This window comes from Scyliorhinus torazame, chromosome 7 (assembly GCF_047496885.1).
Source record: "Scyliorhinus torazame isolate Kashiwa2021f chromosome 7, sScyTor2.1, whole genome shotgun sequence".
In the NCBI taxonomy this organism is placed as follows: Eukaryota; Metazoa; Chordata; class Chondrichthyes; order Carcharhiniformes; family Scyliorhinidae; genus Scyliorhinus; species Scyliorhinus torazame.
In genome coordinates, this window is record NC_092713.1 from 169235454 (window position 1) to 169260163 (window position 24710).

A 24710-nucleotide genomic window follows, 5' to 3' on the forward strand; every position below is an offset into this window, starting at 1 on the left:
CTTCTGAAAGAGTACCTTACCTCGGCCCACCCTCCCGTCCTATCCCCGTAACCTCACCTAACTTGCATATTTTTTGACAGTGCGGGTCAATTTAGCATGGTCAATGCACCAAACCTGCACATCTTTTTACTGTGGGAGGAAACTGGAACACTGGAGGAAACACACGCAAATACAGGGAGAAAGTGCAAACTCCACACAGGCAGTCACCCAAGGCTGGAATTGAACCCGGGTCACTGGTGCTGTGAGGCAGCAATGTTAACCACTGTGCCATCATGCCGCATCCTCTGATCATAGTAAAATATCCAAAGGCGCTTCAGAGAATCCATTGTCAAACACAATCTGGCACATGGGCCAAAGGAGACATTTCGGCCATGTGACTAAAGCATTGGTTAAAGAGTGTTTGAGAAGAATTGGACGGACAACGTCAAGCAGGTTTCAATATAGAGTTTTTTGAAAGCAGCCAGTGGCTCTGAGGGAAGTCGTAACACAACTGTGGTTGTTATCTGTGGCTCGTGGGAACTCAGTTACCAAGGAGGTCACGAGTGAGTGAATTGCTTAGTCACTTTATAAAGTGATCTCATTGTGACTTCCCTGCACAAGAAATAGAGAATTAATTGTAAAATCCTCTAGCACGTGCCATTGCTGAGATTTGTAAAGAGGTCCAACACTGGGTAACTTCAACTGCCAAAGAGCTGTGACCTGTCCAAGGGCAGCCAGTAAACCCGTTGACATCTCAGCTGTCCATATCCTAACTTGGGCCAAATCCCTTTCAGCCATCACTCCTGTGTGCACTGCCCCACAATGCCTCCTGGAACAAATGGTAATGCCTCAGTTTTTAAATGATCAACTTTGATTTCAATGGACTCAACCCTCCAAGTCTTTGTAATCTCATCCAGCCATTAAATACTCAGCCCTGTGCTCCACTAATCCTCATCTCAGACATCCACAATTTTAATTGTTTTACCATTGCTGCCTCCTGGATCCCAAGCTTTGGAATCCCCCCCCCGCAAACTCACACAAACATGTCTCTGCGTTGCCTCCTTTAATACAATCCTTAAAACTTAAACACCCGGATGGGTGGATGGGGATTGGAGAGATGGTGCTCTCGTGGTAATGTTGCTGGACTCGTAATCCAGTGACTCAGGTTAATTCTTGGGGGAGTGGGTTCAAATCCCACCACATTTGTTGTAAGGAAGGATTAAGGGAGGCAATCTGGCTTACATGTGGCTTCAGACCCACACAATGTGGTTGACTGCCCTCTAAAATGGCCCAGCAGGCTACTCAGTTCAAGGACAATTAAGTACGGACAACAAATGCTGGCCCACATCCCATGAATGAACAAAGGGAAAAAAAACTCTCACATTTGTGATCCCACTTGCCCAAGTAATCTCCTTATGTGACTTGGTGTCAATGTTTGTTCATATTCTTGTGAAGCACCTCAAGGTATTTTATTATGTTAAAGGCTCTATCTAAATGCAAGTTGCTGATACTGGGTAAGTTTGATTCTCCAATGTGATTGAGGCAGCCAGTTTGAGACATTTTGAATTAACAGTTTTTTCCCATACCTGGACTGGGGTCGATGTTCGCCAGTAATTCCAGGTGTGGCCGAAGCCGGTTCAAATTGGCAGGGTCTCCAGTTCGTTGCAGGGCAATCGTTAGTTCCTGAACACTCTGTGCAAAGGAGGCCGGTGTCTGCAACTAAGAGGAAGCAGCACAAGAGGAACAACAATTACAACTGACCTTCGGAAAAGAACTCCACATTACTTAGTTAATATCACACGACATACGAGTGAGAAAAATTCCAAAGAATCCCAGAGAAATCTGGGCCGGAATTCTCTGGCCGTTGCGATTCACTTTTCCCGCCGGCAGCACCCCCCCGCACATGGGTTGGCTTCAATGGGAAATCACATTGACAAGTGGCTGGAGTAGGGAAACCCGCTGCCAGTGAACGGCACGCCAACGAGAAACACCCGGCTGGGGGAACCGGAGAATCCGACCCCTGTAAGGCACAGGGAATAATAATAGAGCAAATCGATTACAGAAACAGACTGTTGTCTACTAGGCCTGTATGTTTCAAAAGTATGTGTCCAGCTCTCCATCATCATGCACCATCTACAAGGAACAGCTTAGGAGAGACAAACAGGGCGAATCACAAACGTACCGAGTAGAAAGTTAATTTAATGTTTGTGATTGAATTCTGATTTAGTGCAACTCCACATGGATTTCTATCCCTGTTCAGACGCATTACATTTCACAATCAATACAGCATGAAGTGCAGGGACTCCATTTCACAGATCCACAAGTGACAAGAAAAACCGACATGCACATTACAGGTTCCTTCCACACCCCCCATGTCCGCTCTACCCTATCATAGACTCTCCCCACTCATTTAACCTTATTCCACACCCTATTTACACTCTACACTATCATAGACTCTCCCCACTCATTTAATCTCATTCCACATTCCATGTACACTCTGTAACCGACTCTCATCAACTCATTTAATCTCCCGTTGAAAGTCCTATGCAGACTTCCGGTTGCGGCTATGCGGAGCTAAGCCGCACGATTCGGCAGCTCCCGTGAACACGGACTTTCGGTCTCGCTAGAAGAGCCCCAACGGAACTTTTTTTTACAGCCAACCCGTGGGGAAGAGAGGAGAGAGGTCCCCATCTACCTTGTATGGACCGGACCCGCAGCGAAACAGCCAAAAAAGTGGCATTGGAGCAGCGGGAGAAGAGAGGGAAAATAAGCAAAATGGCAGCGGCCGGGGACAAAGAGGAGATGCAGGAATTCATCAAGCGCTGCTTCGAGGAGCTGCGTAAGGAGATGGTGGCGCCTATGTTGGCAATAATCGAAGGACTTGGGGCAATCCAGAAAGCCCATGAGGTGAAGATCCAGGAAAAAGTGAGTGAGAATAAGGACGAGCTCTTGGGCCTGTCGGTGAGAGTGGAGCGGCACGAGGCGCTACACAAGACGTGGGCGGGAAGACCCGAAGACCTGGAGAACAGGTCGAGGAGAAATAATCTGAGGATCCTGGGTCTCCAGGAGTGGAGGGGGCCGACGCCGCGGCATATGCGGGCACAATGATCGGGGCGCTGATGGGCACGGAGGCCCCCCCGAGGTTGTTGGAGCTGGAAGGGGCGCACCGGGTGCTGGCGAGGAAGCCCAAGGCAAATGAGCCGCCAAGGGCGATGGTGGTGAGATTTCACCGGTTTACGGACAGAGAGAGGGTCCTGAAATGGGCCAAGAAGGAGCGGAGCAGCAAGTGGGACAATGGAGAGATCAGAATATACCCGGACTGGAGCACGGAGGTCGCTAAGCGGAGAGCAGGTTTCAACCAGGCCAAAGCGGCGCCGCATCGGAAAGGAGTGAAAATTGGAATGTTGCAGCCAGCGCAACTGTGGGTCACATATAACGGCCAACACCACTACTTCGAAACGCCCGAAGAGGCGTGGACCTTTATACTAATTGAAAAGTTGGACTCTAATTGAGGGTTTGAGAGGGTGGGGGGTGTTTGAGGGTTGAAGTATGATGGTTGTTGTATATAGGGGGTCAATCACGCGCAGGGAATGTTATATGGGCTGGGGGGGGGGGGGGGGGGGGGGGGAAGACAAGAGAGACAGGAGCTGCGCCAGAGGGGGCGGGGCAGGCTTTGAAAAGCGCGGGATAGGCTTTGGAAAGCGCGGGAAGAAAGGCGGGAAGGGGAACGAAGGAACGTATCTTGATGGGGAGACTCCCACACGGGGGGGTCAAAGGGATGGCGGGGGAAGCCGGGGTCAGCTGACTTCCGGGAGTGATATGCGGAGAGCAAAAAGCTAGACAGGGATCTAGTGGGGGGGGGGGGGGGGGGGGGGGGGGTTGCTGCTGCTGCACTGGCCGAAAGGGAATGGGACACAGAAGAGGTGGTTGGGCCGGAGGTCCCCCAGCTGGGGGACTGGAGGGTGAGGGAGACGCGGACACGGGATTGGCCCAGAAAAGGAGATGGCTAGTCGGCAGGGGGGTGGGGGTGAGAGCCCCTCCAATCCGGCTGATAACATGGAACGTGAGGGGCCTGAATGGGCCGGTGAAGAGGGCTCGAGTGTTTGCGCACTTGAAAGGACTGAAGGCAGACGTGGCTATGCTCCAAGAGACACACCTGAAGGTGGCGGACCAGGTTAGGTTAAGAAGGGGATGGGTAGGACAGGTATTTCACTCGGGACTGGATGCAAAAAATAGAGGGGTGGCAATTCAAATGTGTCATTTGAGGCCAAGACATCGTAGTGGATAATGGAGGGAGATATGTGGTGGTGAGTGGTAGGTTGCAAGGGACGTGGGTGGTGTTGGTAAATGTATACGCCCCGAACTGGGATGGTGCTGGATTCATGAAGCGCATGGTGGGGCACACACCGGACCTGGAGGTAGGAGGACTGATAATGGGAGGGGACTTTAATACAGTGCTGGACCCAGCACTGGACCGCTCCAGATCAAGGACGGGAAAGAGGCCGGCGACGGCCAAGGTGCTCAGGGGGTTTATGGATCAGATGGGGGGAGTGGACCCATGGAGGTTTGCAAGACTGCAGGCCAGGGAATTTTCTTTCTTTTCCCACGTGCACAAGGCCTACTCCCGGATAGATTTCTTTGTTCTGGGCAGGGCGCTCATCCCGAGGGTGGAGGGGACGGAGTATTCGGCCATAGCCGTTTCGGACCATGCCCCGCACTGGGTGGAAATGGGGCTGGGAGAGGAGAGGGACCAACGCCCGCTGTGGCGGCTGGACGTGGGACTGCTGGCAGATGAGGTGGTGTATGGGAAGGGGAGGGGTTGTATCGAAAGGTACTTGGAGGCCAACGACAACGGGGAGGTGCGAGTGGGGGTGGTATGGGAGGCGTTGAAGGCGGTGATCAGGGGAGAGCTAATCTCGATTAGGGCTCATAGGGAGAAGACAGAGGGCATGGAAAGGGAGAGGTTAGTGGGGGAGATTTTGCGAGTGGACAGGAGATATGCAGAGGCCCCGGAGGAAAGATTACTTGGGGAAAGGTGACGGCTCCAGACGGAGTTTGACCTGTTGACCACGGGGAAGGCGGAGGCACAGTGGAGGAATGCGCAGGGGGCGACCTAAGAGTACAGGGAAAAGGCCAGTCGGATGCTGGCACACCAGCTCCGTAAGAGGACGGCAGCGAGGGAAATAGGGGGAATCAAAGATGGAAGGGGAGCCACGGTTCAGAGTGCAACGAAAATAAACAAAGTATTCAAGGCCTTCTATGAAGAGCTGTACAGATCCCAGCCCCCGGGGGCAGGGGGGGGGGAGATGAGACGATTCCTAGACCAACTGCGGTTCCCGAGGGTGGAGGAGCAAGAGGCGGCTGGTTTGGGGGCACTAATCGGGTTAGAGGAGCGGAGTAAGGGTTTGGGGGGGTATGCAGGTGGGGAAGGCCCTGGGGCCGGACTGGTTCCCGGTGGAGTTCTATAGAAAGTATGTGGACCTGTTGGCCCCGCTACTAGTGAGGACCTTTAACGAGGCAAGAGAGGCGGGGACCCTGCCCCCGACAATGTCCGAGGCGACAATTTCCTTGATTCTGAAGAGAGACAAGGACCCACTGCAATGTGGATCGTACAGGCCGATTTCGCTCCTCAATGTGGACGCTAAGTTATTGGCAAAAGTGTTGGCCACGAGGATTGAGGAGTGTGTCCCGGGGGTGATTCATGAGGACCAGACGGGATTCGTAAAGGGCAGGCAATTAAATACTAATGTGCGGCGGCTCTTAAACGTGATAATGATGACACCGGAGGAGGGAGAGGCGGAGATAGTGGCAGCTATGGATGCGGAAAAGGCCTTTGACCGAGTAGAGTGGGAGTACCCCTGGGAGGTGTTGCGGAGGTTTGGGTTCGGGGGAGGGTTTATTAGCTGGGTTAAGCTCCTTTACAGCGCCCCGGTGGCGAGTGTGGTGACGAACCGGCGGAGGTCGGAGTACTTTCGGCTGTAACGAGGAACGAGGCGGACCCAATGGAGGGGATGGTGGAGGTCATGCAGACTCTGAGGGAGTTTGGGGAGTTCTCGGGCTATAAGCTCAATGTAGGGAAGAGTGAGCTTTTTGTATTACAGGCAAGGGACCAAGAAAGAGGGATAGGGGACCTACCGCTGAGGAGGGCGGTGGGGAGTTTTCGGTATCTGGGGATCCAGATAGCCAGGAGTTGGGGGGCCCTACACAAATTTAATCTGACGAAGTTGGTGGACCAAATGGAGGTGGACTTCAAAAGTTGGGACATGTTGCCGCTCTTGTTGGCGGGTAGAGTACAGGCGGTCAAAATGGTGGTCCTTCCGAGGTTTGTGTTTCAGTGCCTTCCCATCGTGATCACCAAGGGCTTTTTCAAGAGAGTAGGTAGGAGTATTATGGGGTTTGTGTGGGCGAATAAGACCCCGAGGGTAAGGAGAGGGTTCCTGGAACGCAGTAGGGACCGAGGAGGGTTGGTGCTGCCAAACCTAGGGAGCTACTACTGGGCAGCAAATGTGGCGATGATCCGCAAGTGGGTTATGGAGGGAGAGGGGGCAGCATGGAAGAGGATGGAGATGGCGTCCTGTAAAGGAACGAGCTTGGGGGAGTTGGTGACGGCACCGCTGCCGTTCTCGCCATCAAAGTATACCACGAGCCCGGTGGTGGCGGCAACGTTAAGGATCTGGGGCCAGTGGAGACGGCACAGGGGTGCAGTGGGAGCCTCGGTGTGGTCCCCGATCAGGGGTAACCACCGGTTTGTCCTGGGGAAGATGGACGGGGGGTTCCAGGGCTGGCATCGGGCGGGATTAGAAGAATGGGGGACCTGTTCATTGACGGGACATTTGCGAGCCTAGGGGCACTGGAGGAGAGGTTTGAGTTACCCCCTGGAAATGCATTTAGATATAAGCAGGTGAGGGCTTTCGTGAGGCGACAGGTCAGGGAATTCCCGTTGTTCCCGGCACAAGAAATTCAAGACAGGGTGATCTCGGGTGTATGGGTCGGGGAGGGCAAGGTTTCGGCAATACACCAAGAGATGAAAGAAGAGGGGGAAGCCCTAGCAGAAGAGTTGAAGGGTAAATGGGAGGAGGAGCTGGGGGAGGAGATCGAGGAAGGTTTGTGGGCTGATGCCCTGGGTAGGGTTAATTCCTCCTCCTCATGTGCCAGGCTCAGCCTGATACAATTCAAGGTGGTTCACAGAGCGCACTTGACGGGGGCGAGGTTGAGTAGGTTCTTTGGGGTAGAGGACAGATGTGGAAGGTGTTCAGGGAGTCCGGCGAACCATGTCCACATGTTTTGGTCATGATCGGCACTGGAGGGGTTCTGGAGGGGAGTGGCGGGAGCAATATCTCGGGTGGTGAAAGTCCGGGTCAAGCCAAGCTGGGGGCTAGCAATATTCGGAGTAGTGGATGAGCCGGGAGTGCAGGAGGCGAAAGAGGCCGGAATTCTGGCCTTTGCGTCCCTAGTAGCCCAGCGAAGGATCTTGCTATTGTGGAAGGAGGTGAAGCCCCCTAGCCTGGAGGCCTGGATAAACAACATGGCTGGGTTCATAAAGCTGGAGAGGATTAAGTTTGCCTTGAGAGGGTCTGCGCAGGGGTTCTACAGGCGGTGGCAACCGTTCCTAGACTACCTCACGGAGCGTTAGAGGAAGGTCAGTCAGCAGCAGCAGCAACCCTGGGATAGGGAGGGGGGAATGAGAGATTGTTTGAGGGGATGGATGAGGGGGAGAGAACATGGAGGGTGGGGGAAACTGGCACGTGTGGGCGAGAGCCAGTGTATAAAGCTATGTAAATATACCATTTTGCCATGTATATATCTTGCTCAGTGCGATTTTGTGTTATTTTGTTACGGGGGTGGGGGTGGGGGGGTTATTGTTTGTAAGGGGAAAAAATTGTGTTGTTAAAAAACCTTAATAAATATATTTTTAAAAAAAGAAAGCCCTATGCAAATTTGCCCTGATTCCGCAAGGTAAATCCCAAATATTCATGATCCGCACATCTGAACCAGCATCATGTAAACCATAGTGGGGTATCCTGATCATGTTAGTTGTTAACATTTAACGTAGGAATACCAAAAAGGAATGCAAGGATTTAACCATGACTGGATTTAGAGTGTATTACATTAGTAAGACTCAATTAATGAAGTTCACCTACTCAATGGATGCTAATGGCAGTGAACTGTCCTGGAGAACTGAGCAACATTTTTGCCTCAACCAGACCTTAAAATCAGACTAACCGTTAAGTCATCTGACTGTTTTCAGTTGGGATCTTGCTTTGCACATAGATACATAGAAGATAGGAGCAGGAGGAGGCCTTTTGGCCCTCTGAGCCTGCTCTGCCATTCATCACGATCATCCAACTCAATAGCCTAATCCTGCTTTCTCCCCATAGCCTTTGATCCCATTCTCCCCAAGTGCAATATCCAGCCACCTCTTGAATATATTCAAAGTTTTAGCATCAACTACTTCCTGAGGTAATGAATTCCACAGGCTCATCACTCTTTGTGTGAAGAAGTGTCTCCTCATCTCTGTCCGAAATGGTTTACCCTGAATCCTCAGGCTGTGACCCCTGATTTTGGACACACCCATCATTGGTAACATCGTCCCTGAATCTACCCTGTCTAGTCCTGTTAGAATTTTATAAGTCTCTATAAGATCTCCCCTCATTCTTCTGAACTCCAGCGGGAACAATCCCAACCTAGTCAATCTCTCTTCATATGACAGTCCTGCCACCCCTGGAATCAGTCTGGTAAACCTTTGCTGCACTCCCTCGAGAGCAAGAACATCCTTCCTCAGAGAAGGAGACCAAAACTGCACACAACACTCCAAGTGCGTCCTCACCAAGGCCCTGTACAATTGCAGCAACACATCCCTGCTTCTATATTCGAAACCTCTTGCAATGAAGACCCACATACCATTAGCCTTCTTTACCACCTGCTGCACCTGCATGCTTACCTTCAGCAAATGGTGCACAAGGGCACTCAGGTCCCGCTGCACACGCCCCTCTCCCAACTTACAACCATTCAGGTAGTAATCTGCCTTCCTGTTTTTGCTTCCAAAATGAATAACCTCACACTTATCCAAATTATACTGCATCTGCCATTGGTTAGTCCACTCGCCCAACCTGTCCACATCTTGCTGTAGGATACCTGCATCCTCGTCACAATTCACCCTCCCACCTAATTTGCATTCATCTGCAAACTTTGAGATGTTATATTTTGTTCCCTCATCCAAATCATTAATATATATTGTGAATAGCTGTGGTACCCCACTGGCTACTGACTGCCAATTTGAAAAGGACCCATTAATCCCTACTCTTTGTTTCCTCTCTACCAACCAGTTTTCTATCCACCTCAATACATTTCCCCCAATCCCATGCGCTTTAATTTGCACAATAATCTCTTGTGCGGGACTTTGTCAAACGCCTTCTGAAAGTCCAAATATACCACATCGACTGGCTCCCCCTTGTCGACTGTTCTGGTTACCTCTTCAAAGAATTCCAACAGATTTGTCAAGCATCATTTTCCCTTCATAAATCCATGCTGACTCTGACTGATCCTGCCACTGCTTTCTAAATGTTCCGCTATAAAGTCCTTGATAATGGATTCAAGCATTTTCCCCACTACCGATGTTAGGCTTACATGGTGCAGAAACAGTTGCTGCACACCAAAACGGAATGGCTGCATGTGTGATGGTCTTTCAGAGAGATGCGGCATACATATTAATGGACTTTCCCACCAGATGGGTAGGATACCTCAGGAGATCGGCAAACATTTATCCCCATGGCCAAGATGAGCAATAGCTATAACTTGCTGTACCTTGTCAATGATGGATTGCATGTGAGATTTGTGTGACAGGTCTCCATAAAGGAGGGAGGACCATTGGTCGGGAGCAATGCGAAGGCCGGCTTCCATGGCAATCTGCACAATCTGAGAATCATGCTCCCGCCGTAGTGCTTCATATGTCCGAAACTCCTCCTTCAGCTGCATCAATGAAGAATCCTCATCTCTCTTTGTGACCTACAACAGTGAATAACCATTAAACACAGGGTCAGAAACAGAGTCACCATTAAACAGGGGTTCAGAAACAGAGCGACCATTAAACATGGGTTCAGAAACAGAGCGACCATTGAATATGGGTTCAGAAACAGCGTCACCATTAACAAGGAACAATACAGCACAGGAACAGGCCCTTCGGTGCTCCAAGCCTGTACCAGTCATGATACCACCCTTGGCCAAAACCCTCAGCACTCCCTTGTGCCGCATCCCTCTATATCCATCCTATCCATGTATTTGCCGAGATGCCTTTTGAACGCCGTTAATGAATCTGCTTCCACAACCTCCCCTGGCAATGCGTTCCAGGCACTCACCACCCTCTGCGTAAAACACCTGCCTCGCACATCTCCTCTAAACTTTGCCCCACGGACCTTAAGCCTACGCACCCTGGAGACTGACCCCCCCACCCTGGGAAAGAATACCTGCCCATCCACTCTATCCATGCCCCTCATAATCTTGTAGACCTCGATCAGGTCACCCCTCAACCTCGGACTTTCTAATGAAACAATCCGAGTCTATTCATCCTCTCGCATAGCTAACACCCTCCAGACCAGGCAACATTCTGGTAAACCTCCTCTGCACCCTCTCCAAAGCCTCCACATCCTTCTGGTAGTGTGGCAGAATTGTGCGCAATATTCCAAGTGTGGCCTTACCAACAGTAGCATGACTTGCCAGTTTTTAACCACGGGTTCAGAAACAGAGTGACCATTAAACACATACATAGATATATAGAAGATATGAGCAGGCGGAGGCCCTTTGAGCCTGCTCCGCCATTCATCACGATCATGGCTGATCATCCAACTCAATAGCCTAATCCTGCTTTCTCCCCATAGCCTTTGATCCCATTCTCCCCAAGTGCTATATCCAGCCACCTCTTGAATATATTTAAAGTTTTAGCATCAACTATTTCCTGTGGTAATGAATTCCACAGGCTCATCACTCTTTTGTGTGAAGAAATGTCTCCTTATCTCTGTCCGAAATGGTTTACCCGGAATCCTCAGGCTGTGACCCCTGGTTCTGGACACACCCATCATTGGTAACATCTTCCCTGCATCTACCCTGTCTAGTCCTGTTAGAATTTTAAACGTCTCTATGAGATCTCCCCATATTCCTCTAAACTCCAGCGAGAACAATCCCAACCTAGTCAATCTCTCCTCATATGACAGTCCTGCCACCCCTGGAATCAGTCTGGTAAACCTTTGCTGCACTCCCTCGAGAGCAAGAACATCCTTCCTCAGAGAAGGAGACCAAAACTGCATACAATACTCCAAGCGTGGCCTCACCAAGGCCCTGTACAATTGCAGCAACACATCCCTGCTTCTATACATGAATCCTCTTGCAATGAAGGCCAACATACCATTAGTCTCCTTTACTGCCTGCTGCATCTGCATGCCTACCTTCAGCGAATGGTGCACAAGGACACCCAGGTCCCGCTGCACACTCCCCTCTCCCAATTTACATCCATTCAGGTAGTAATCTGCCTTCCTGTTTTTGCTTCCAAAATTAATAACCTCACACTTATCCAAATTATACTGCATCTGCCCTTGGTTAGCCCACTTGCCCAACCTGTCCAGATCTTGCTGTAGGATCCCTGCATCCTCGTCACAATTCACCCTCCCACCTAATTTGATATCATCTGCAAACTTTGAGATGTTACATTTTGATCCCTCATCCAAATCATTAATATATATTGTGAATAGCTGGGGTCCCAGCACCGATCCCTGCGGTCCCCCACTGGTTACAGACTGCCAATTTGAAAAGGACCCATTAATCCTTACTCTTTGTTTCCTCTCTGCCAACCAGTTTTCTATCCACCTCAATACATTTTGCACAATAATCTCTTATGCGGGTCTTTGTCAAATGCCTTCTGAAAGTCCAAATATACCACATCGACTGGCTCCCCCTTGTCGACTGTACTGGTTACTTCTTCAAAGAATTCCAACAGATTTGTCAAGCCTGATTTTCCTTTCATAAATCCATGCTGACTCGGATTGATCCTGCCACTGCTTTCTAAATGTTCCGCTATTAAGTCCTTGATAATGGATTCAAGCATTTTCCCCACTACTGATGTTAGGCTTACTCGTCTATAATTCCCTGCTTTCTCTCTACCTCCCTTTTTGAATATTGGAGTGACGTGAGCTACCCTCCAATCTGCAGGGACAGTTCCAGAGTCTATAGAATCCCAGAAGATGACCACCAATGCATCCACTATTTCCAGAGCCACCTCCTTAAGCACTCTGGGACGCAGATTCTCAAGCCCTGGGGACTTATCCGCCTTCAATCCCATCAGTTTTCTCATCACCATTTCTCGACTAATGTTGACCTCCCTCAGTTCTTCCCTCTCACTAAACCTTTCATTCTCCAATATTTATGGGATCTGATTTGTGTCGTCATTTGTGAAGACAGAACCAAAGTATGTATTCAATTGCCCAGCCATATCTTTGTCCCTTATTATGCATTCCCCTGTTTCTGTCTGTAGTGGGCCTACATTTCTCTTGACCAATCTCTTTCTCTTCACATATCTGTAGAAACTATTAGTCTTTATGTTCCCTGCAAGCTTCCTTTCCCCTTCTTAATCAATCCCTTTGTCCTTCTTTGCTGAATTCTAAACTGCCCCCAATTCTCAGACCTATTATTTTTCTTGGCCAATTTGTATGCTTCTTCCTTGGATTAGATACTATTTCTAATTTCCTTTCTAAACCATGGATTGGCCCTCTTACCCCCTTTGCTTTTGTGCCAGACAGGAATGAACAGTTGCTGTAGTTCCTCCATGCGTTCCTTGAATGTTTACCATTGTCTATCCACTGTCATCCCTTTAAGTAACTCTCCCCAATCTATCAAGGCCAAATCACGCCTCATATCCTCATAGTTCCCTTTATTAAGATTCAGAACCCTAGTCTCCGAATCAACTACTTCACTCTCCATCTTGATAAAAAATTCTCTCATGTTATGGTCGCTCATCCCTAAGGGGTCTCGCACAGCCAGATTGGCAATGATTCCCTTCTCATTACATAGTATCCAGTGTAAGATGGTCTGCTCTCTAGTTGGTTCCTCCACATATTGGTCAAGAAAACCATCCCGTATATTCCAGGAATTCCTCCTCTACGGCATTGTGGCTAATTTGATTTGCCCAATCTATGTGAAGATTAAAATCACCCATGATCACCGATATTCCCTTATTACATGCATCTCTAATTTCTTGTTTAATGCCATTCCCAACCTCACCAGTGCAGTTTGGGGGGTCTATATATGACACCCACTAATGTTTTTTGCTGTTATGGAGGTGAAATGTGGTGGTCATGATGGGAGTGACATGGGGTCTGAAGCTCACCTTCAGGAACACAGGACAACAATGTTGCCAGTGGTTTGCATCAGCCTCAGGCATTGGTCACAGAGTCAGTAGCTTGGGAATGGATACCGTGGCAGGGACCAAAGACAATGGGCGGGATTCTCCGTTGGCTGACGCCAAAAATCGGGAAACGCAATTGGGCAGACGACAGTTTCTGACGTCAAAATAGCGGCGGGCGGCGATTTGATGCCAAATCGCAATTGTCCGTCACCTCGACAGCGGCGTCAATGAGGTCCGGAACACATGTACAGTAAACACTATATTAGCGGGCCTGACCCGGTATTCTCTGGGGCCACCGGTTTTTTTTGCTTCCGATGGGCCTAGTTCCCAATGGTGTGGTTGACATGTGCTTTTAAAAATCATAAAACCGGCATCGTGGCTGCTGAGCGCGAGAGAGGGGGGCTTTTGCAGGGCTGGGGAGAGTAGCCGGGGTGGACGGCTGGCTGGCCAGGAGGTGGGCTATGGGGTCGGGGTGGACGGACACGGAACACCATTACCACAGTAGGAAAGGCAGCCATACAGGTGCACATGCCACTGACTGTAAACTTAGGGCCAAGAGTCGTACAGGTATCCCCCATGCCACCCCTAGCTCAGTGTTCTTCAAACTTTTTTTCCGGGGACTCATTTTTACCAACCGGCCAACCTTCGGGACCCAACCCGGTTGACCTTTGCGACCGACGCCGGCCGACCTGAGCGACCCACGATTTTCTCTTTCCTTGTTTGCTGCTGATAAAAATGGAGGAAATGGTTTTGGGTCCCTTTGGCCCTCGTACACATTCCTCCAATGGAACCTGTTGGATGAAGGTGAAGCCTTCCGCTGTCGGAAAGTATGGAGTCTCCATCTGTCAAAAGTTCTCCATTTTCCCCCGTAAAATTTTATTAAATAAACCCCCCCCCCCGAACTGGTCAACAAATAAATGAATAAAAAAAACAAAAAGCTGCGACCGTACTGCGCATGCGCATAATTTTGCGCATGCATGCCGATGATCGTGCGCATGCACAATGCGGCCAATTTTTTTTAACATGTTCGCGGTCATTTTAAAGGCCGCTTGCAGCCGGCGTTATTAAATGTCGGCTGCTGCGCGGGGATTTGCGCGATCGGGATCGCCGCGAAGGACGGCTCCGTGACCCTCCCGACACCCGTCCACGACCCACCCACGGGTCGCGCCTCCGAGTTTGAAGAACACTGCCCTAGCTGACCCATCAGCAATATGGGCGCGCTCCGGCATAACCAGTACCATCTTGTTGGCTGGGATGGTGTGTGTGGGGAGTGAAGTATGTATGTGCAGTTGCAGCTTGTCAGCCTCCTGAGTGTCCATACCCAACGAAACCCGCTACCTTTTTCATTGGAATCGATTGTATTCCACGTGGCGCTGGTGCTAGCCCCTCAACAGTAGCTGAATTAGTCCAGGTTCGGCGCCAGTTTTGCTGTCATGAAAGTGCACAAATATTGCCATGGCAACAACACTTAGGCGGGATTCTCCAATCGGCGACGCAGAGATCGCAGTTGGCGATCGGCCGGAGAATTCATTTTTATGCTGGAATCGGGGTGGTGGCGATTTTCCAGCACCTCAAAAACGGCGTACTCGAGGTGTACGCCCCACGCTGTTGGGACGGCCTCAGGACGCCACCTGATGCCCTCCCCCGATGCTCCGCCCCTGATGGGCCGAGTCCCCAACGATGTGGGGCGCGTGTCCTCACAACGTTCGGGGACCTTGCGTGGCGGTTGCGGACTGTGTCCAGCTTCGCCACAGTCAGGGAGGGGAGCCGTTCCGTTGGCTGGGGGAGCGTTGGCAGGGGCTGGGGGACTGGTGGTGGAGAGGCAGGGTTACAGGGGGCAGTTTTGGTAGGCCGGGTCCGTGCGCGGCTGCTGCCACGTTGTACGGCATGGCTGCTGCAGGCCATCGCCGTGCGCGGCCACGGAAATTGTGCGTCCGTATCGGCAGGCTGGCTTTACGTGGCGCGGCTGCTAGCCCTCCACCGAGCAGGATCCTGCGGACAGAGCCGCAGAATCCACCCTTAGTCTCAGGGTCGGAGAATCCAGCCCATTGGCCGGAATTCTCCAGCTGTTCGCTGGCGGCGGGCGTCTCTGGTCTTGCCCTCAGCGCACCCCCACCCATGGGTTTCCCGGCAGTGTGGGATGGCTTCACGTAGGGTAGGAAATCCCATCGGTGGGAGCAGAGAAGCCGACCGCCAGTGAACTACTGCCATCTGGAAAATCGCCACCACTACTGCCATCTCCTGCTGCCAGAAACATGTGCTGGGAGGAAATTTCCCATTGTTTAGCTGGAGGAAATTTCTGCTCCACCAATACTGGATAACAGACATGCAGCACAACAAATCAACAGCACTGCAGAGGGATGCAAGTGAGGTCAGGCTGGGTGTCGCGGCACAGATGTGAAATGCAACATTAATGAGCTCTGAGCCATCAGCAAACTTTAAAATTATTCCCGTTATGCATGTTCAGGTCAACGATACATATCAGATTAATTATTAGGCTTGGCGGTTGCCCTTAAATTAATCTGCACATTTCAACTGGGGCCAAAGACCTACTTTAAAACAGGAGGCTCTGTAGAGCAGCTGAACCACGTGCCCAATGCTGGTCTTCGAGGCTTGAGGAAATCGAGGTTCCAGTCTCTGGACTACAAACAGTACCAAAACCTTTCTGGAGAGTGCGGAGCCATCTTCCAGTGCAAGGAGGACAAGCTTGAGGGCTTCTTCCTGCATAGCTGGGAGCCAAAGAGATTAATAAACCAAGATTGCAAAAATCAATCATTCTCCATCCGACAGAGCTCACTACTTCTGGTTCTGTATTTAAAGTTTAGTTACCATTCATCCTGTATAAGCTCCAATCTTGCCCCATCCGCCACTCCTGCTGTTTCCCTCCGATCCCATCCATCCTCCAATACTTCCCATCCCGCCCCATACCACATTCCCTCCCATTCCACCCCATCCTCCAGTCTCTCTGACCACTGCCCGTCCTCCATTCCCTCCCAGAGAGGCTGGAGGACGGGGACCCCGCCCCGACTCCTGTCACTCCGACCCCACCCTGTCCTCCAGTGTCGCCGTCCCCACCAGACTCCAGTCTCTCGGACCCCACCCAGTGACTCCAGTCTCTCTGGATCTGCCCCAGACTCCACTCTCTCTGACCCCGACCATGACTCCAGTCACTTCGACCCAGCCCGACTCCAGTTACTCTGACCCCGCCCAATCCTCCAGTCTCTCTGACCCCGCCCGACTCGTCTCTTTGACCCAGCCCTGACTCAAGTCTCGCCGACCCCACCGCTGTCTCCAGTCTCTCCGACCCCGCCCCTGACACTCCGACCCCACCCCTGACTCCAGTCACTCCGACCCCACCCGACTCCAGTCACTCCGACCCCACCCGACTCCAGTCTCTCCGACCCCACCCGACTCCAGTCTCTCCGACCCCACGCGACCCCAGTCTCTCCGACCCCACCCGACCCCAGTCTCTCCGACCCCACCCGACTCCAGTCTCTCCGACCCCACCCGACTCCAGTCTCTCCGACCCCACCCGACTCCAGTCTCTCCGACCCCACCCGACTCCAGTCTCTCCGACCCCACCCGACTCCAGTCTCTCCGACCCCACCCGACTCCAGTCTCTCCGACCCCACCCGACTCCAGTCTCTCCGACCCCACCCGACTCCAGTCTCTCCGACCCCACCCGACTCCAGTCTCTCCGACCCCACCCGACTCCAGTCTCTCCGACCCCACCCGACTCCAGTCTCTCCGACCCCACCCGACTCCAGTCTCTCCGACCCCACCCGACTCCAGTCTCTCCGACCCCACCCGACTCCAGTCTCTCCGACCCCACCCGACTCCAGTCTCTCCGACCCCACCCGACTCCAGTCTCTCCGACCCCACCCGACTCCAGTCTCTCCGACCCCACCCGACTCCAGTCTCTCCGACCCCACCCGACTCCAGTCTCTCCGACCCCACCCGACTCCAGTCTCTCCGACCCCACCCGACTCCAGTCTCTCCGACCCCGCCCGACTCCAGTCTCTCCGACCCCGCCCCTGACACTCCGACCCCACCCGACTCCAGTCTCTCCGACCCCGCCCGACTCGTCTCTCCGACCCCGCCCGACGCCAGTCTCTCCGACCCCGCCCGACGCCAGTCTCTCCGACCCCGCCCGACGCCAGTCTCTCCGACCCCGCCCGACGCCAGTCTCTCCGACCCCGCCCGACGCCAGTCTCTCCGACCCCGCCCGACGCCAGTCTCTCCGACCCCGCCCGACGCCAGTCTCTCCGACCCCGCCCGACGCCAGTCTCTCCGACCCCGCCCGACGCCAGTCTCTCCGACCCCGCCCGACGCCAGTCTCTCCGACCCCGCCCGACGCCAGTCTCTCCGACCCCGCCCGACGCCAGTCTCTCCGACCCCGCCCGACGCCAGTCTCTCCGACCCCGCCCGACGCCAGTCTCTCCGACCCCGCCCGACGCCAGTCTCTCCGACCCCGCCCGACGCCAGTCTCTCCGACCCCGCCCGACGCCAGTCTCCCCGACCCCGCCCGACTCCAGTCTCCCCGACCCCGCCCGACTCCAGTCTCCCCGACCCCGCCCGACTCCAGTCTCCCCGACCCCGCCCGACTCCAGTCTCTCCGACCCCGCCCGACTCCAGTCTCTCCGACCCCGCCCGACTCCAGTCTCTCCGACCCCGCCCGACTCCAGTCTCTCCGACCCCGCCCGACTCCAGTCTCTCCGACCCCGCCCGACTCCAGTCTCTCCGACCCCGCCCGACTCCAGTCTCTCCGACCCCGCCCGACTCCAGTCTCTCCGACCCCGCCCGACTCCAGTCTCTCCGACCCCGCCCGACTCCAGTCTCTCCGACCCCGCCCGACTCCAGTCTCTCCGACCCCGCCCGACTCCAGTCTCTCCGACCCCGCCCGACTCCAGTCTCTCCGACCCCGCCCGACTCCAGTCTCTCCGACCCCGCCCGACTCCAGTCTCTCCGACCCCGCCCGACTCCAGTCTCTCCGACCCCGCCCGACTCCAGTCTCTCCGACCCCGCCCGACTCCAGTCTCTCCGACCCCGCCCGACTCCAGTCTCTCCGACCCCGCCCGACTCCAGTCTCTCCGACCCCGCCCGACTCCAGTCTCTCCGACCCCGCCCGACTCCAGTCTCTCCGACCCCGCCCGACTCCAGTCTCTCCGACCCCGCCCGACTCCAGTCTCTCCGACCCCGCCCGACTCCAGTCTCTCCGACCCCGCCCGACTCCAGTCTCTCCGACCCCGCCCGACTCCAGTCTCTCCGACCCCGCCCGACTCCAGTCTCTCCGACCCCGCCCGACTCCAGTCTCTCCGACCCCGCCCGACTCCAGTCTCTCCGACCCCGCCCGACTCCAGTCTCTCCGACCCCGCCCGACTCCAGTCTCTCCGACCCCGCCCGACTCCAGTCTCTCCGACCCCGCCCGACTCCAGTCTCTCCGACCCCGCCCGACTCCAGTCTCTCCGACCCCGCCCGACTCCAGTCTCTCCGACGCCACCCGACTCCAGTCTCTCCGACCCCACCCGACTCCAGTCTCTCCGACCCCACCCGACTCCAGTCTCTCCGACCCCACCCGACTCCAGTCTCTCCGACCCCACCCGACTCCAGTCTCTCCGACCCCACCCGACTCCAGTCTCTCCGACCCCACCCGACTCGTCTCTCCGACCCCACCCGACTCCAGTCTCTCCGACCCCACCCGACTCCAGTCTCTCCGACCCCACCCGACTCCAGTCTCTCCGACCCCACCCGACTCCAGTCTCTCCGACCCCACCCGACTCCAGTCTCTCCGACCCCACCCGACTCCAGTCTCTCCGACCCCACCCGACTCCAGTCTCTCCGACCCCACCCGACACCAGTCTCTCCGACCCCACCCGACTCCAGTCTCTCCGACCCCACCCGACTCCAGTCTCTCCGACCCCACCCGACTCCAGTCTCTCCGACCCCACCCGACTCCAGTCTCTCCGACCCCACCCGACTCCAGTCTCTCCGACCCCACCCGACTCCAGTCTCTCCGACCCCACCCCCGACTCCGGTCTCTCCGACCCCACCCGACTCCGGTCTCTCCGACCCCACCCGACTCCGGTCTCTCTGACCCCACCCGACTCCGGTCTCTCTGACCCCACCCGACTCCGGTCTCTCCGACCCCACCCGACTCCATTCTCTCCGACCCCACCCGACTCCAGTCTCTCCGACCCCACCCGACTCCAGTCTCTCCGACCCCACCCGACTCCAGTCTCTCCGACCCCACCCGACTCCAGTCTCTCCGACCCCACCCGACTCCAGTCTCTCCGACCCCACCCGACTCCAGTCTCTCCGACCCCACCCGACTCCAGTCTCTCCGACCCCACCCGACTCCAGTCTCTCTGACCCCACCCGACTCCAGTCTCTCTGACCCCACCCGACTCCAGTCTCTCTGATCCCACCCGACTCGTCTCTCTGACCCCACCCGACTCCAGTCTCTCTGATCCCACCCGACCCGTCTCTCTGATCCCACCCGACTCCAGTCTCTCTGATCCCACCCGACTCCAGTCTCTCTGACCCCGCCCCTGACTCCAGTCTCTCTGACCCTGCCCCTGACTCCAGTCTCTCTGACCCCACCCCGGAACTCCAGTGTCGCCGACCCCAACAGACTCCAGTCTCTCTAACTCTGCCCCTGACCGCCGTCTCTGATCCCACCCCTGATTCAAGTCTCTGATACCACCCGACTCGTCTCTCTGACCCCGCCCGACTCCAGTCTCTCCTATCCCGCGCCGGACTCCAGTCTCCCTGACCCCGCCCCTGACTCCAGTCTCACCCATCCCGCCCCTGACTCCAGTCTCTCTGACGCCACCCCGGTCTCCAGTGTTGCCATCCCCACCAGACTACAGTCTCTCTAACCCCGCCCCTGACCCCAGTCTCTAATCCCACCCCTGATTCCAGTCTCTTTGATCCCACCCGACTCGTCTCTCTGACCTCGCCCCTAACTCGTCTCTCTGACCTCGCCCCTAACTCGTCTCTCCGACCCCGCCCGATTCCAGTCTCGCCGACCCCGTCCCCCACTCCAGTCCCTCCGACCCCATCCCCAAGTCCGTCCCCGACTCCAGTCTCTCCGACCCCGCCCGACTCCAGTCTCTCCGACCCCGCCCGACTCCAGTCTCTCCGACCCCGCCCGACTCCAGTCTCTCCGACCCCGCCCGACTCCAGTCTCTCCGACCCCGCCCGACTCCAGTCTCTCCGACCCCGCCCGACTCCAGTCTCTCCGACCCCGCCCGACTCCAGTCTCTCCGACCCCGCCCGACTCCAGTCTCTCCGACCCCGCCCGACTCCAGTCTCTCCGACCCCGCCCGACTCCAGTCTCTCCGACCCCGCCCGACTCCAGTCTCTCCGACCCCGCCCGACTCCAGTCTCTCCGACCCCGCCCGACTCCAGTCTCTCCGACCCCGCCCGACTCCAGTCTCTCCGACCCCGCCCGACTCCAGTCTCTCCGACCCCGCCCGACTCCAGTCTCTCCGACCCCGCCCGACTCCAGTCTCTCCGACCCCGCCCGACTCCAGTCTCTCCGACCCCGCCCGACTCCAGTCTCTCCGACCCCGCCCGACTCCAGTCTCTCCGACCCCGCCCGACTCCAGTCTCTCCGACCCCACCCGACTCCAGTCTCTCCGACCCCACCCGACTCCAGTCTCTCCGACCCCGCCCGACTCCAGTCTCTCCGACCCCGCCCGACTCCAGTATCTCCGACCCCACCCGACTCCAGTCTCTCCGACCCCACCCGACTCCAGTCTCTGCCATCCCGCCCGACTAGTCTCTCCCATCCCGCCCGACTCCAGTCTCTCCCATCCCACCCGACTCCAGTCTCTCCCATCCCACCCGACTCCAGTCTCTCCGACCCCACCCGACTCCAGTCTCTCCGACCCAGCCCGACTCCAGTCTCTCCCATCCCGCCCGACTCCAGTCTCTCCCATCCCGCCCGACTCCAGTCTCTCCCATCCCACCCGACTCCAGTCTCTCCCATCCCACCCGACTCCAGTCTCTCCCATCCCACCCGACTCCAGTCTCTCCCATCCCACCCGACTCCAGTCTCTCCCATCCCACCCCTGACTCGTGTCGCCGACCCCACCCGACTCCCCTATCCTCCAGTCTCTCCGACCCCGCCCCCGACTCCAGTCTCTCTGACCCTGGCCCCAGTGTCGCCGACCCCACCCCCGACTCGTCTCTCCGACCCCGCCCCATCCTCCAGTCTCGCCGTCCCCGCCCCTGACTCCAGTCTCTCCGACCCCTCTGTCCTCCAGTCTCGCCGACCGCACCCCTGACGCCAGTCTCTCTGACCCCGTCCCTGACTTCAGTCTCGCCGACCCCATCCCCGACTCGTCTGTCGCTGACCCCGCCCCTGACTCCAGTCTCTCTGACCCTGCCCCCAGTGTCGCCGACCCCACCCGACTCCAGTCTCTCCAACCCCGCCCCATCCTCCAGTCTCGCGTCCCCGCCCCTGACTCCAGTCTCGCCGACCCCACCCCTGACGCCAGTCTCTCTGTCCCTGCCCCTGACTCCAGCCTCTCTAACCCCATTTTAGAACAAATGAGAGAGGTAGAGGAGAATGGTCCTTTCAAATATTGCTCCTAGCACCAAAGCTCTTTGGATCTTGGATGAAAGCATATTTTTGGGACAGTGTCGTTTTTGAAGGAATTGTCGAATATCCTGAAGTGGGAACACATACAGGGAGTATTAAGTCAACAGCATTCAGTACTGTACCTGGCCCAAGGAATTGGCAGCCTCTGGCTCTGACAGCTGCCCAGAGATTGGATGACAGTTGTTGTGGATTTTGATGTTGAAGGATGAGTTCAGTGACAGTGCGCTCCCCCAGCGAGCGGGCAGCTCTCATTGCCCGAATTCGGCCTTCTTCTTCCACCAGCTGACAGTGAACCAGGGTAACCAGCTTCCTCTGCATGGGCCTGCTCAGCACGCTCTGCGCAGCACTGCTGAGCACCACACCTGCGATAGAACACAACACAGCTCAGCACAGGGTGACGGGCAGGATGACAGTGCACAGGGACAGTACTTGAGGAGCTCTCCAACCGGAACAGGCTAGTCTCCTGTCTACATGCGCTGCAACAATATCATTGTTTATGGTCAGGAACATGGACATCAAACTTAAGCAGGCAAAGGGAGCCAGCCATCTGATGGGGCAAAGTCTGGCACCTGCAATTCCGCCACTCTCCAAAAACTCAGATTTCCATATTGTGTACAAGCTCATCGACAAAAATGAATCAGACATCCCACAGCAAGCCCCCACAGAGAGAGAGACCCCGCAGCCAGTCACTTTACAAAGGATATTCTGGCAGAGATAGGAATTCTTTCTTCGTGACATGACTTTAATTAGTTATGGTGAAGTCAAAATTTAAAATGCTACCAGCCACCTACGACATTGCGAGATTTCGCTTTTCAGTTTGGCTGCATGCTGATCCACCCGAAAGCTGGAATTTCTGCTTAGATCTGACCTTCATTGTTTAAGGCTGCGTTTTGTTAATTCACCTCAGTATTAGACTTTGTCATTACCTTGGCCACTAAGAATCGAACAGACTGTAGGTCTGTCTGAACTTGCACTGGAAAATATTGCAAGGTGCTTCGCTGGAGTATACTCAAGACAAGCAAAGAAAGAGACATTTGGAGCAGTGAGTGGAGCTCTTTCTAAGAAGAAGATTGTGATGAATGTAAGAAATTAGTATAATTAGAATTACAATCTTTATTCGTGTCACAGTAGACTTACATTAACACTGCAATGAAGTTACTGTGAAAAACTCCTGGCCACCACATGCCGGCGCCTGTTCGGGTATACTGAAGGAGAATTCACAATATCCAAACCACCTAACAGCACCTCTTTCGGGACTTGTAGAAGGAAACCGGAGCACCCGGAGGAAACCCACACAGACACAGACAGTGACCCAAGCTGGGAAATAAACCCGGGTCCCTGGCACTGTGAAAGCAACAGTGCTAACCACTGTGCTACCGTGCCGCCCATATATATTGTATTTATATTTGTTGCAGTAATATTATTAAAGAATCTGGGTTCTACAGTGACTACAGAAAGGCAATTAGGATATCATAAAAGTAAGATCATCATTCTTTCCAGTCATGTATATTGTTTACCTATATAGGACTAATGGAATTTTGTTGATAGAAGAAGGATCCCAGCAATTTTGATAATTGAAGGGTTGTAGTTGGTCATAGTAAATGGTCATAACCCAGTTAGTGAGATAGAAATAATGTAATTAATGGGAGGAGCCAGCTCTGTAGCTGACGGTTTAGTTTTAGTTTTGCTGGATGTTTTGAGCTGCGTAGCAGCTTTTGCAAAAGGCTGTCACTTTAAACAGTGGCCTGACACAGGGAATAATCTGCAGGCTGTTTCCTGACAGGGTCTCTGTCTCTCTCCAAGCAGTCTTTCCAAGAAATCACTATTCAGCTGTAACCCTGTATTTGTTAACGTATTTACAAGAGGCTTTTGACTTGTGGTGGGTTTTGCTTGATTGGAGCGATCAGTTGAAGTTAAAGTGTTCCCTTATATTGTTAAGAATTGTTTAACTGTTAAATATAAGCTATTTTAGGTGATGTTAATAATGTAAAAAAAAATATAACATAATCTATATTTATCAGTGGAGTCCTGGAGTGATAGGGGAGTTATAGGGGGGACCTATACCGTTGGGATGGTCTCCACCTGAACCGAGCTGGGACCAGTGTTCTGGTGAAAAGAGTAAATAGGGTGGTCAATAGGACTTTAAACTAGAGGGGGGGGGGGTAAGAGAGGGAAAGTCAGGGAACCAAGAGGTGAAGTAATCAGTGGGAAGCATAGCTGCTTAGGAATACAAAAAAGCACGAAAAGACAGAACTCAGGGGAGGTTACGATAGTCCCCATCCCACAAAATATGACACAGTGTATGGAAAGGCTCAGTAAACCAAGGTCCACCACACTAAGAAAACAAAAAGGGACGGTCAATAGAGAACTAAAGGTGCTATATTTAAATGCGCGCAGTGTACGGAACAAGGTAGATGAGCTTGTGGCCCAGATTGTGACTGGCAGGTATGATGTGGTAGGCATCACAGAGACGTGGTTGCAGGGGGTTCAGGACTGGCATTTAAACATCCAGGGATTCACAACCTATCGAAAAGACAGAGAGGTGGGCAGAGGGGGCGGGGTTGCCTTGTTAATTAGGAATGAAATTAAATCAATAGCACTAAGCGACATAGGGTCAGATGATGTGGAGTCTGTGTGGGTAGAGTTGAGGAACCACAAAGGCAAAAAAAAAATAATGGGAGTTATGTACAGGCCTCCTAACAGTGGTCAGGACCAGGGGCACAAAATGCACCA

General features: G+C 54.1%; 1 protein-coding gene across 10 annotated transcripts in view; it reads right to left on the bottom strand.

Annotated features, from left to right (window-relative positions):
• Window positions 1–24710, bottom strand: part of LOC140426702 (roquin-1-like) — a 311609-nt gene that overhangs the window by 100443 nt on the left and 186456 nt on the right. For all 10 annotated transcript variants that reach the window (XM_072511781.1, XM_072511789.1, XM_072511788.1 and 7 more), the window contains 4 exons: window positions 22100–22339; window positions 15923–16098; window positions 9784–9984; window positions 1566–1698 (listed from right to left, as the gene is read on the bottom strand). In XM_072511781.1, coding sequence (XP_072367882.1) covers window positions 1566–1698; window positions 9784–9984; window positions 15923–16098; window positions 22100–22339 — 750 coding nt within the window. The remainder of the gene's footprint in view (window positions 1–1565; window positions 1699–9783; window positions 9985–15922; window positions 16099–22099; window positions 22340–24710) is intronic.